General features: G+C 54.9%; 1 protein-coding gene across 2 annotated transcripts in view; it reads left to right on the top strand.

Annotated features, from left to right (window-relative positions):
- Nucleotides 1-8685: 8685 nt before the first annotated feature.
- The window catches only part of EPHB2 (EPH receptor B2), a 212060-nt gene continuing 206991 nt past the window's right edge, over nt 8686-13754 (top strand). The window contains exon 1 of one of the 2 annotated variants that reach the window (XM_070458892.1): nt 8686-8923. In XM_070458892.1, coding sequence (XP_070314993.1) covers nt 8863-8923 — 61 coding nt within the window. In that variant the 5' untranslated portion in view covers nt 8686-8862. The remainder of the gene's footprint in view (nt 8924-13754) is intronic. The other variant, XM_070458893.1, reaches the window with a different exon arrangement.

The raw sequence follows: 13754 nt of genomic DNA on the forward strand, positions 1-13754 counted from the left end.
CTGTACTTGGTTCTATGACTTTTTCTTCTCACGGACAAGGGTCCTTAAAGAATGCCTTATCTTTCTGTGGGTTTCCCCAACCCCAGTGTCTACCCCACTCTGAGCTTCTTTGGAAGGGGGCAGTTCTCCTGTGGCCTTTAGTGCCTCCACACCCAGCTTACCAGCCCATCAACCCCACCCTGCTGCACCCCTGTTGCCAGGCACCTATCAAAACAGCTCTTTCAAACTCTGGGAGAGAGGCAAACTGAGAAACGGCCAGGCAGGTGAGCAGCCATAAAAAACCCTGTGTACTCCCGGTGTGGTGGAGAGATCAAAGCATCGTATATCAGGCTCCAGAGTCAACTGTAACAACCTTTTACCTGGATATAACACTCCACAGTTTACAGAAGCAACTCCTATCTCCCGGCTCCTTTCGGCTCCCAACAGGGCCCCCTGCCACGAGGAAGCTGAGAGCCAGGAAGTGACACAGCCTCTCTAAGCCGGCCAGAACGTAAATGGCGGCATTGGGATTTGAACTGGGTTCTCCTAACATTTAATCCAATGTTGCATCATATCTGTAGTCTCAAAAGGGCCTTTATCTGGGGGTCAGGACACCTGGCACCCAGCCCAGCATTCATGAGACTGTTAAGTGACAAAGTTAGCAGAGTCTCTTCCCCTCTTGGGTGCTGTTTCCTCCACAATAATATGGAGAGGGCCGCTAGGCTCACTAGACTCTTAGAAGGATCAAAGCAATCATGGGTGAGAACATGCTGTGGAGACAAGCTGCCCACTGCAAGCCAGAGGCCGCCCCCAAACCTTCTAGGACCCTCAGCTAGGAGACAGATTATCCAGGCCCTCCCAGCTCCCAGGAGGAAGTGACTCTAGTTCTGGGTGGTAATTCCCATGGCTCACAGATACTGAATAGCCTTTTACCGTGTATTTCAAATACCACGACATTTCTCCCTGCTGGTGGGAGAGAAGTTTCGATTCACTAAAGCAAAGCACTTTTAGAGTACCCCTGTGCCAGTCCCTCTGGGACTCCAAGGGGGACGGGATGCAGTCTGCCCCAAAGGGGCTTCCTGTCAGGTGGCAAGCGTGTTGTGTGTCCCGTCCTTCTACACGTACAACAAACCTGCAAGGATTAGGACCATTTACACGGAAAAAAACAACTGAGGCTCCAAGTGGTTAAGTGTGCTCCCTTCTCAAGAGCACACGGGATACGAACACATACCTCCCTGAGCCCCAAAGCCCAGACGCTCTCCACCCACAAGGCCATTTACAGGAATCCAAGATGAAAGCAACTGACACATATGCCGTTAGCACGCTGGGGAGCTTTAGAGAGAGGGCTAGGTCTATAGCAGGATTGCTGGAGGAGGTGGTATGTGATGAGGTCTTTGGAAGGTGGGGAGAATGTGGTCCAGAGTGAAGCTGAGTATGAGAAGAACGCAGAGGTGGGAAATTGGAGGGTGCTCCTAGAGTCTGGGGCTTCCCAGGTGGCGCAGTGGTAAAGAATCCACCTGCAGGAGATGCAAGAGATGTGGGTTCGATCCCTGGGTTGGGAAGATCCCTTGGAGTAGGAAATGGTAACCGGCTCCAGTATTCTTGCCTGGAAGATTCCATGGATAGAGGAGTTTGGCGGGCTACAGACCATGAGGTTGCAAAGAGGTAGACACCACTGAGCATCTCAAGTCTTGAGGGAAACAATCTGGCTGGCGCAGAGGGGCCTAGAGGTAAACAACAGGAGACAAGACTGGGAAGGGGAGTTGGGCCCTGTTCTCGAGGGTCTTAAATGCCAGGCTAGGGCATTTGTATTAATATTTACTGCAGGGAGCAGCCGGGAACCCCTGAAGACTTTTGAGCAGGAAATTGGTTCAACTGGAGATTTTGAGTTTCAGGAAAACCTTCCTGGGGTTGGCTGGAAGGTTAGAATCAGATATCTAGAGAAAGAGAATGAAACTAAAGAAGATCCACCCTCTATACTTTGCCTTTGCTTTCCATCTGATAGGAAATAGTTAAAAACATCCAGCATTTACTGTGGCCTAGCCTCAGAGCCAAGCATTTCACGTACTATCTCATTTCAGACCTCCCAACTCGATGAGAAACACACTGTTACAAATGAGGAAACAGAGACACAGAAAAGTGGAGTGGCGTCCCAAGGCCACAGGGCTCCTAAGAGGTTGAGGTGGATTTGAACCTGGACAGTCTTTCTCTCAAAGCTGCAGCCCTTCCGAATGAAAGCAGAAAGCAGGAAATCCCTCCCCAGAATAAAAATTCAGATGTGCTCCACTGTGGAAGGCTGGTCACAGAGTGACGCAGAGACCCAGCGGTCAAAACTGGAAACCCAGGAGCCCAGCACCTCCTGCCATCGGCTACCTAGGGCGCCGTGCTCCCGGAGGGCGCATCCCCTTCCAGGACCGCCAGGTGGCAGTGGGGAGACTGGTGACACGCAGCCCCGGCCCAGCCCAGGCTTCCTTCCCCAAGTCACAAAAGCCCAGGGGCTGGCGGCGAGGAAGGAGGCGCAGCGTGGCTTTCAGGGCACCTGGCCTTCCTGGTTGTTCCCCGCCCCAATCCCCACACCCGCGGTGCTCCGCGGGGCGTTCAAAGCAGAGCTGGGGTTGCAGGCACCCGGGAAGGCGCAAGGGTTTTACGGCCAGCCCTCCCCTGGAATGCCGGCTTCTCTAGGGGCTCAGACGGGGGAGACGCTGCCTGCAGTGCAGGAAACCCGGGTTTAACTGGAGCCCATTATACAGAGCGAAGTAAGCCAGAAAGATAAAGACCATTACAGTATACTAACACATATATATGGAATTTAGAAAGATGGTAACGATAACCCTATATGCAAAACAGAAAAAGAGACTCAGATGTATAGAACAGACGTGTGGACTCTGGGAGAAGGCGAGGGTGGGATGTTTCAAGAGAACAGCATTGAAACATGTATATTATCTAGGGTGAAACAGATCACCAGCCCAGGTTGGGTGCATGAGACAAGTGCTCGGGCCTGGTGCACTGGGAAGACCCAGAGGGATCGGGTGGAGAGGGAGGTGGGAGGGGGGACCAGGATGGGGAACACATGTAAATCCATGGTTGATTCATTTCAATGTATGACAAAAACTACTGCAATGATGTAAATTAATTAGCCTCCAACTAATAAAAATAAATGGAAAAAAAAATTTAAAAAAAATAAAAAAAAGAAACCCGGGTTTGACCCCTGGGTGGGGACGGTCCCCGGGAGAAAGAAATGGCAACCCACTCCAGTATTCTTGCCTGGAAAATTCCACGTACAGAGTTGCCTGGTGGGCTACCGTTCATGGGGTGGAAAAGAGTCAGACGCCACGGAGCAATTAACACTTTGTTTCCCCTGGAAGAGTACACAGCCGATAGCAGTACTGTTGGAAGAGGGTTTTGAACAACCCAGAGAGATGCTTGCTCCGCAGTGCTAGGAAGGACATAGCACTCCGCATATAGTAAGATTAGAGTTACATGCAAAATACTTGTGCCTAGGAAAATGCCTGAAAGGAAATGGATAGGAACATTAACAATGTCTCTCGGGCTGCTCAGGCTGAAAATTATGGGTTGGTTTTTGTTTCCCCTCTTAACTCTTCTATATCTATTGTTTATCAATAACTGTGTGCTACTTTTATCACAAGGTAGAAAATTTTTTTCTTAAGGGAAGTAGTAAAGATATTAGCCACCAATAAGATTTTTTTTTCTTTTTTTTTTTGTTTTTTTAACTGTCACCTCCATCAGGAAGCTTTCCTTCCGTATCTAGGAAGAGGTAGTGACTTCCTTCTCTTTGCCCCTGGAAGGGTTGAACTGTCTTTATAAAAGGACACTTTTCACTTCGTTGGGTAATTATTGATGTCGATGTCTAAATCTATGCTATTCAATATGGCAGCCAATAGCCACTTGCCACATGCGGTTATTGAGCATTCAAAACGTGGCTGGGGCAAACTGAGAGATGCAGAAATATAAAATACACACCGAACTTCAAAGACTTAGTGCAAAAAAAAGTAAAATAGTTCATTAATTACATGTTGAAATGATACTATTTTGAATATATTGGGTTAAATAAATATATTAAAATTACCTTCACCTGTTTTTTTTTTTAATGCAGCTGCTAGAAAATTTAAAATTTGCGTAATGGTCTTGTGTTATATTCTACTGGACAGTGCTGGTCCCTGAGCTTCATAAGAATAGATCTGTAAACGGCCATTTCAGGCCCAGAGAGGGGAAGGACCCCGCCTGAGGTCACACAGCAAACTAGAACTTGAGGCAAGTAGACTCCGAGACTCTCCCGGGCCTGGCAATGGCTGCAGCTGAGGTCTGAATCATAAGTGGCCACGTGTGCTCATCAGTCCTGCACTTGAGCAGGGATAGGGTATGGGGTGGGAGTTGGAGACCTCGGTACACTGAGAGATGACCTCTGTGGTCTCTCCTAGCTGTTACTCAGCATAACACACTTTCCTTCCAGAAGCCCTTCCTGAAGCCTTTTCCAGCTGGAAGGACTCAGGGAAAGCTGAGCAGACCCAGAACGCAGTGGCATCCCCAGCGTCTCATGGCTGAGATGAGGACACAGGTCCTGCTGGCCCCACTAAACCCACAACTTCAAGGGAATCAGGGTGGAAAGTGGCCTCAGAGAAACCCCCTTAGCCAGGGCCCTCATTTTCATATGTGCCAAATGGGGCCCAGAGAGGTTGAGTGCCCTGCCCAAGCTCACACAGAGAGTTAGGGGAGGGCTGGGACATACCCTGGAGTCTCAGTCTAGGTTACAGGCGCCAGGGAACCCTCTAGACCAGGGGGATGGTGGCATAGATTGGCACCCAGGCTGCCCCCAGGCCCTGCTGAGCCAGGCTCATACTTCTTTCTCTACCTCTGCATTCTCTATGTAAAATCCTTGATGGCTCCCCATTGCTTAAAATGCATTTATATTCCTCCCCCACCATGTCATCGCCTCCACACTCCCATTGCTTGCCATTTTGCAGCTGCTGTTCCTAGAAGGGACCTTGTATATTATCACCCCAGGGCCTTTGCATTTGCAGACCCTTCCACCTGGAACCCTTTCTCCACACTTTTGCAGGCAGGACTCCCATCATCCAACTTTCAGACAGGCCTTGTCTGATCCCCCTCCTCTCTGTCCCATCACCTTTTGTACTGTCTTCCTAGCATTTATCATAAGTATCTTGTCCATACACAGGTCTTACACAGCAGAATGTAGGTTATAGAAGAGCAGGGTCTTCCTTATCGGGCAGATCCACAGTTGGGTACCCTGCCTTCCCAGTAACTGGCGTGTAGGAAGGGCCCAATGAATGTTTATTAATCAAATTTGATTGAAAGTGACATGGACAGATCACATCACTGAAGCCTAGTTCTAGCTGCACCCCAAATTTGCCATATGTCCTTGGACAAGTACTTTTTTCACCCTCTCTGAGCCCCGGTTTCCCCTTCTGAAAAATGGAGCTCCCACTGCTGCCAGGCTGGCTGGCAGGATGGGCTGGTTGAATTAGCATCAGTCGAGTTGATGGGTGTGAATGCTGCTTTGTAAACTGTTAAAGCGTGATTGCAAATGCGAGTAGCTGTTGTCATTAGACAAATGAGGCTTAAAGCCGCCTCTTCCCCTGCTGAGGAGGGGCCTGGGTCAGAGGTTCTCCGGGGCTTCCTGCCCTGAGTGTGTGTTGTGCAGAGGCCGGGCACTGCCCGCAGGCAGCGCCCAGTCTGAAGGGGTGGTAGAGACGAAATGCAGATCAGAAACAAACAAGCTGAGACACCAGCACCCGGCTGGCTGCGAGGGGCTGCCCATCTTTCAGGAAACAGATAACACGTGCAAACAGTCTGAGGGCACTGAGGCCAATGTCAATTAAAGCGCTTGGTGGGGGGCACGGGGCGGGGGCAAATCGAAGCCATTAAGGTGGAGAGGGCAACCAGGTGGAGTGCAGAGCTGGGACAAAGGCGCAGCCGAAGGCAGTTGCCACAGAGACCAGTGAGGAGGGGCCTGGCCAGACTGCAAAACCCAGCCACCCTATGGGCTCCCAAACAGGGAGTCAGACAACGTGCAGCGAGAAGAAGATGAGAGAGAAGGGGGCTTTATTTTATTATTATCGCTATTTTCTTTTTTCATCAGTTAAAGGCCCTGGACTGCTATCTGTTTAATTATACAGGGTTGAGGGAGTCACTTCCATCTTTCAAACTCAGTTTTCTCTTCTGCGAAAAGGGGAGGTGGGAAGTTGACAGATGACTCCCTGAAATCTTTCATGTCCGTGAAAGGCACAAGGGGGGATCAGTGTTGGGATTAGAAGGGCCTGGGCTTGAATTTGAACTCTGACTTGCTGCGTGACCTTGATCAAACTGTCTGGTCTCCAATTTCATCACCTGAAAAGGTGAGCACCTACCTCCTGGCGTTGAAAGATGAAGGTAAACTCTGTGCAAGCAGAGCTTAGCCCCGTGCCTGGTGTGCTAATCACGTGCTCAATTGTGTCCAACTCTGGTACCAGGTTCTTAATAAATACCATTTATATCAAATGAATACCAAAATAAATACTTTATTTGGCATCAGAGAAGGAGGTACCACTGGGGTGGGAAGATGGGGCAAGGGTCCCAGGGGCTAGAAACAGCAGAAGTGTTGAATCTCCCTTAGCACATAGTTTTTATTGTTGTTCAGTCACTGTGTCCGACTCTTTGCGACCCCACGGACTGTAGCACGCCAGGATTCCCTGTCCTTCACTATCTCCCGGAGTATGCTCAAATTCATGTCCATTGAGTTGGTGATGCTATCTAACCAGCACATAGTAGGTGCTCACAAAATATTTCTTGATTTGCGGAAGAGATAGGGCTTCCCAGGTGGCGCTAGTGGTAAAGAACTCACCTGCGGATGCAGGAGACTTAAGAGAGATGGGCTTCATCCCTGGGTCAGGAAGATCCCCTGGAGGAGGGGATGGCAAACTGTCCTATTATTCTTGCCTAGAGAATCCCATGAATAAAGGAGCCTGGAGGGCTACGCTCCATAGGGTCGCAAAAAGTCGGAAAGACTGAAGCCACCTAGCCCGCAGGCACCTGGATGCTGACCCTGGCGAGGAGAGCAGCTTGGAGCCTCTTGCCCAGGAGAGGGAGTCTTGCCCCAGGATGGGCCAAGCTCAGGCTCTCTCAAACCCTGGGTCCCCTGCAAAGGCTGAGAAGCAGGAACTAAAAATAAAAGCCAGCCACACCCCAGTGGATTTTGACCCTGGCCCAGGAGTCTGAAGCCTCCAGGGAGCAACCCCCCACCTCATTTCCTCTCCCTGCTCCCTTCGTCTCCTCCCCAGGCAGTCTCTGCCAGCCCTTCTGGCCTCCTTCCTCCTGGGGAACTTTCAGGATGAGGCCCATTTCAGTTGGACCCTGGAAGCCTCTGAAGATGACCCCACTTTTCCAAACCTTCAATGGGGTCTCCGAGTCTCTGGTGTCCTTTTCTTGGTATGAACTGTAGGGTGCATCTGAAGGGAGGGGATAGCAGGGACATTTTGATAGTGCGTGGGACAAAGGGTCTGGAGAGGTCTGGGTGACTTCGGTTGAATTGAAACCCTGCAATCCTCCGCAGGGCCCTTACACCCACTCCACGGGGCAGGAAGCTCCTGGTGAAGTCTTGTTTGTCAGCAGTGTGGCTCCCAAAGGCCAGAGGCCCTGACTGGGTGATTCCTGCCGCCCTCCCTGCGGCTCACCGGCCATCCGGCCTCAGCAAAGCCCTTAATGATGATGGTGATGAAGGCTGTCAGAGCAGGGATGGAACCAGGGGCTGTGTCCTCCCCGAAGGGACAAGCCACAGCACAAAACCACGGGCGGCACGCGCAGGTCCATCCCACGGAAGGTTGGGGTGGTCTGCCCAGATACCCGCCCTCTGTACCACCCCTGAACTGCCCTGGGAACGAGATGAACAGAGAGGGAGAAATTCAGTGTATACAGACTGAAGGGTCTCCAGGGAGGGGCTCGCGGGCTCGCTCAGAACAGAACCAGGCAGGAGGAGTAGGCCCGGGGTCTGCCTGCCAGCGCCCGGCCCACCGGTGCCAGAGTGACCCCCACACCCCACCCAACCCAGGGCCCAGCGTCAGCGCCAAGGCCCGCTCTCCCAGGCGGAGGCCCCAGCCCAGCCCCAGCGCCTGGGAAAGCCGCCTGTTTTGTTCCCATCTCCACACACACACACACACACACACACCCCAACCTCTTTTTTTTTTTTCTTCATTCATTGCAGTTCGGTCCCTTTCGGAGCTGCAGGGACCCGGGTGGCAGGGCTGAGGCGAGGGGGTGGCCCTCCCGGCCCTGACAGGTAGGGCCCGCCCCGCTTTGGGCAGCCCCTTCCCTCGCCCTCTCCCCCCACCCCTCTCCGGGTCCCCTCTCCCTGCCCCTGTCAGCCGCGCCAGACGCTCTCCGGCTTTGCAGCATTCAATAAAAATTCAGAAACATTTGGGCTGAAATCGCTGCTTTATCTGGAGGAGCCACAGCGCCGGGAGAGACCACTGCTGCGCGGGGGGAGCCCGGGGTCTCGGTGGCCGGGGCGCGGGGCGTCTCTGCGCTCCAGCGCGCGCGCGGCCCCCGGGTGGCCCCTGCGGACGCCAGGGGCTGGGGGCTCCGGGGGCGCGCGCGGGCTGGCGGGGCTGCCGGGGCGCGCGCGGGGGCCCGCGGCCCGGCTGGGCTCCCCCCGCGCTCGCGGCTCAGGTGGGCCGCGCCCAGCGCTGGCGGAGCCCGGGTCCCCGTTCTGCCCGGGCTGGATGGCTCATTCTGCTGGCTGCGCGGTGGCGGCGGCTGTGTGTGCGCCGCGCCTCGCCGCTCCCCCCGGCCCCCCGAGCCCGGGGCGCGCGCTCCCGCCCGGGCCGCCCGGGCCCCGCGGCGCCGCGGCCCGAGGCCCCGGGAAGCGCAGCCATGGCCCTGCGGAGGCTGGGGGCCGCGCTGCTGCTGTTGCCGCTGCTCGCCGCCGTGGAAGGTGAGCGGGCGGGCGGGCGGCCGGGCGATGGGGGCGGGGAGCGGCCGGGCACGGGCGGCCGCCGGCGCCCACCTCCGCCCCGCGGCCCCGCAAAGTTTGCCCCGGGGCTCGCGCCCGGCGCAGGTGGCCGCGGGGAGGTGTGTCCGGCCGCGCCGGGAGGCGCGGGCCCCGCGGGCGCCCGGGAGCGGCGGGCGCTGATTGACTGTGCCAGGAGGAGGCGAAGGGACCATCTTGCCGAGGCTTTGTAGCCAGCCCGGCGAGCGCCGCCCAGGGCCGGGGGGCTGCCCACGCGCGCTCGCCGCCCCCGGCCCGGGCACCCCCCTGCGCGCCGGCCTGGCCTTGCTCGGCACCGGGTGGAGGGGCGCCGGCCGGGGGGTGGGGGTGGGGGCCCGGAGCGCAGTCGGGGCTGGAAAGTTTGGCAGGGAGCGGAGGGAGGCAGGCACCGCGACTGGTCCGGGGTGGGGGTTCCCAGTCCGCGCCCCCGGGCTGGGGTCGGAGCCCCGAAGAGGGGGGACTGGCAGAGTGGAAGTGAGCGCGCCAGCACCCCGCGCCGGTGCCTGCCCATCGCCCGCGGCGTACAATGGGGTCCCCTCCCCTGGAGGACTGCGGGGGGATGGGTCCGTGGGCATCTCTCGGCCGCGCGGGGTCTCCGGGCACCCCTGCCGGCCACCGCCCCGCTGGCGGCAGAGCTCAGCGTGGCTGCTGGAGCCCCGGGAACTCTCCAGCTGCCGCCGGGGCCGGACCAGATGCTCTTGCCATGTGTTGGCCTTGGCCAGGGTCTCTGGGCCCTCTCCCCCATGGCCTCGTGTGTCGGTCCCACCCGACCCCCAAGGAAACAGGGCGGCTGCCCAATCTCCCGAACCAGCTTGCTCTGGAGGGAAAGTTAGTGGGGTCTGGGTGTGTCCCCCAGAAATGGCCGGGCTTGTGGGGCAAGAAATGAACATGAATAATGGTTCTCATGTGTACTGCACTTTACAGTTTTCAAACCGCTTTACAGTTTATGAAGTACTTTGCACTATATGCAAAGTACTGTGGTTTACAACGTGTGGCACAGTTGACAAGGTACTTGAAGCTTTACGAAGTGCTTTCCCACCCGCAATTTTGTTGGATTCCCCAAAATAAGCCTTCCAGGGAATCCAGATGGGTAAGAGTCTTAACTTCCTTTTACTAGAAAGGGAAACCAAGGCTCAGAAAAGCCAGTCCTTCCCGCCTTGGTCCTTGGGTGATAAAAATAGAATGGGGGTCTGGAGTCTGGGAAGCTTGCGCTCTGTTCATTTTGCTGGGTCTTCTTGTCCCTAAACAGGCTAACCTCTCCAGGATTCTGCCACCTGAGGCCTGAGGGGTACCTTCATCTTGGGCCATTTGGGGGTGATGCAAAGTCCCCTTCCCTCTTGCAGCTCAAAAAACCCCATAAAACCAAACCCAAAAATAACCCAGTCGAACCAGGCATGGAGCCTGCAGACTCTGGGAAAGGACGGATGGGGGATCCCATGCGATAACTTTAGTTTCTCAGTGATGAGTGCTTTAGTGACCGCAGTTCAGGGGATGGAAGGGGTGTCCCTGGATGGCAGCCATAGGTTCTGGCACGGAAGCAGCTGTCCCGAGGCTCCTGGAGGGTTTGACAGCTGCCTGAGGTTTCCCGGCGTGGGGCTCCTGGGGCACCAGGGTGCCACGAGCCCTGGGCGTGCAGGGCAGCCCTGAGACCTGGCTGCTGGCGGGAGCTCCCTGGAATAGGGCCGAGGTACCACTTATTAGCTCTGGCTTTGGGGAAATGACTCATGCGTCGGCCCGCTATGCGTTGGGATGTTTACAGTATTATGGGGAGCTTGGCATAAATATTGCTCTTTGGGTTGTAGTCAGCGGTGCTGGAGGGGAAGAAAATTGGCCCCTCTCGCGTTGGAAAAGGCCCTCGGTGTGTTTTTAATTACCGGGGGGGGGGGGAGGGGGGAGTAGATGGAAGGGCCACATCTGTCCAGGCCTGGCCCGGGCGGGGGGTGGTCAGAATCTGGGGAGCTCTGACCAGAGCGGACCCTGGGTCCGGGACACAGGGCTGATCAGCTGCTGACGTCCCAGAAGGGCGTGGCGGCATGGGCTGCCACTTGGGGGCAGACTGGGAGGCGGGCTGCAGTGGGCATCCCGAACCTTGCTTCAGTCTCTTTGCTCCCCGGATACTCTGGAGTCTAGTCCGTTAGGCCTTAAGAAGGAGCTGGCCTAACGGAGGGGGAGATGGTGTGAGGTGGAGGTCAGAGGCCTGGCTTCTCACTTACTCGGGGACCCCTGGACCAGCTCCCTGCCCTACAGGGAGCTCAGTTTCCCTGAGTCTAGAATGTTCACCTGAGCCTCCTAGGATTCACGTGCACCCTCCTTGCCTTCCCTGAGCCTCAGTGTTCTCATCTGCCAAGTGAGGGTAATCACGCTGGTCCTGCCTGTCTCACAGGCAAGTCTGTGAGATTCAGACCAGATAATGGATGGGAAGAAGTCACCTTGAAGATCTGTGTGGCCTCTGGGGGATGGAAGATGGGCACTGCTGCTTGTGACACAACCCAGAAGAGACGGGAGCCTCCCGGGAGCAGGACAGTCTGTGGAAGGAGACCTGAAGCCCGGGGTGATGAGAGGGCAGCCCTCGGGGCTCCCGATACCCAGAGAAGTGCAGCCGCCACTCCTGGCCTGTCCTCCTCCTCCTCCCCAGTAGTAACCATGCTGTCCTGAGCATTAAGGTCTAGGAAATTCCCAGCCTTTGAGACAGGAGAGAGGATGTGTGCAGTTTTTGGGGGTGAGGGGGCGGCTAGGTTGGGCCTCCCAGGTATCACTAGTGGTACCTGCCAATTCAGGAGACGTAAGAGACGCAAGTTTGATCCCTGGGTGGGGGAAGATCCCCTGGAGAAGGAAATACTCCAGTATTCTTGCCTGGAGAATCCCACGGACAGAGGAGCCTGATGGGCTATGGTTCTTAGGGTCGCAAAGAGTCAAACACGACTGAAGTGACTTAGCACACAGCATGGGGATGGCCAGCTTAGTATCTCCCCAGACCATGAGGCCCCTCCCAAAGGAAACCTAAGTCTGGAGCATCTGGATGCTTTGAGAGGATGGTAGTGCCCCCAGGGTTGTGTCCAACAGGAGAAGAGGCCAATGGTGGACCAGCTGCTGGTGAAAGTCGCTCAGTCCTGACTCTGTGTGACCCCATAGACTATACAGTCCGTGGAATTCTCTAGGCCAGAATACTGGAGTGGGTAGCCTTTCCCTTCTCCAGGGGATCTTCCCAATCCAGGGATGGAACCCAGGTCTCCTGCATTGCAGGCAGATTCTTTACCAGCTGAGCCGCCAGGGAGGCCCGGACCAGAGAAAACCCATGTCCTCTGTACATTTGTTCTTTTCTTTCCTTAAGATTTTTTTAATATAGACCACTTATAAAGTCTTTATTGAATTGGTTACAGTATTGCTTCCACTGTACATTTTGGTTTTCTGGCCATAGGGACGTGGGATCTTAGCTCTTCTACCAGGGCTTGAAGTGGCACCGCTTGCATTGGAAGGCAAAGCCTTAACCACTAAGACTGCCAGAGAAGTCCCCGTACATTCGTTCTTTCGCTTTCCACATATTTATGGGGCGTGTTTTTCTCGCTGGTGTGGTGCTGGGCCCTGGGGCGGGCAGGGAGACAGGGGACAAACTGACAGGGAAGCCTTGGCAAGGTGCAATGTGATAAGTGTGCCCCGGGTCCTGCCAGGAGGAAGCCGTGCACCACCTGGGGAGCAGCAGCCGTTTAGGATGGAAGCCAGTTGCTTTGTCATTTATAGCTTTATTCTTTGCCTCATTTTCTTACTTCCCGTTCTCCCTGCCACGAAACTTTCTCAGCCACCTGTCATGTTAATGGACTGTGTTCCCAAAAAGCAAAGGAGGTTGACTTTGGGACTTAGAGGAGGCAAAGTTTTGGCCTGGAAGAAGGAACAGCGTGTGTAAAGACCCAGAGACATGATGATTGGTGTGTGATACTTGGGTGTATCTGAGGGAGATGGGTGTTAACGGCAGCAAAGAGGGATGGGGCTGAGGATGGACGGCAGGGCTCTGATGGAAAGCTTAGGAGTCTGGACTCGATGCTTAGGGCATTGGGGAGCCACTAAAGGTTCTTGAGCCATGGGGGACCTGGCCAGATTTGTTTTTGGAAAGATCACTGACTTCCAGTGTGTGGGAATGTTCAGATGGGCTAGAACCTGTCCTGCACAGTAAAGAAAAGGCCAGCTTGTCTGTTCTTTGCTAGGCTGTGAGCTCCCTGAGGGAGCTCAGTTTTGTGTCCACAGTGGTAATAAAAAGAAAGTGGAGTCGCTCAGTCATGTCCGACTCTTTGCAACCCCATGGACTATAGCCCACCAGGCTCCTCCATCCATGGAATTTTCCAGGCAAGGATACTGGAGTGGGTTGCCATTTCCTTCTCCAGGGGATCTTCCCAACCCAGAGATCAAACCTGGGTCTTCCCGCATTGCAGGCAGATGCTTTACCCTCTGAGCCACCAGGGAAGCCCAGTAGTAAAAAGAGCTCTGTTCAAATGCTGCCTCCCGGAGGCCTTCCCTGATTACCTCATCTAACACAGACTCAGTTCAGACGCTTTCTGTCCCTCCCATTTCGTCGAACTTCAGAATACACACTGCCACCTGAAATGGCATCGGAGCCTTGTTGCTTTCCTTGTTTAGTGTCCATCTTGCCCACTCGACTGTACCTTCCAAGAGACGAGAGGGTTTTTCTGAATTTATTTTTTAAAATTAAAACATTTTATTATTTTCTGGCTACACTAGATGACGGCCTGCAGGATCTTCGTCACCCCCACTGGGGATCAAACCC

This window comes from Odocoileus virginianus, chromosome 30, assembly GCF_023699985.2.
Source record: "Odocoileus virginianus isolate 20LAN1187 ecotype Illinois chromosome 30, Ovbor_1.2, whole genome shotgun sequence".
Lineage (NCBI taxonomy): Eukaryota > Metazoa > Chordata > Mammalia > Artiodactyla > Cervidae > Odocoileus > Odocoileus virginianus.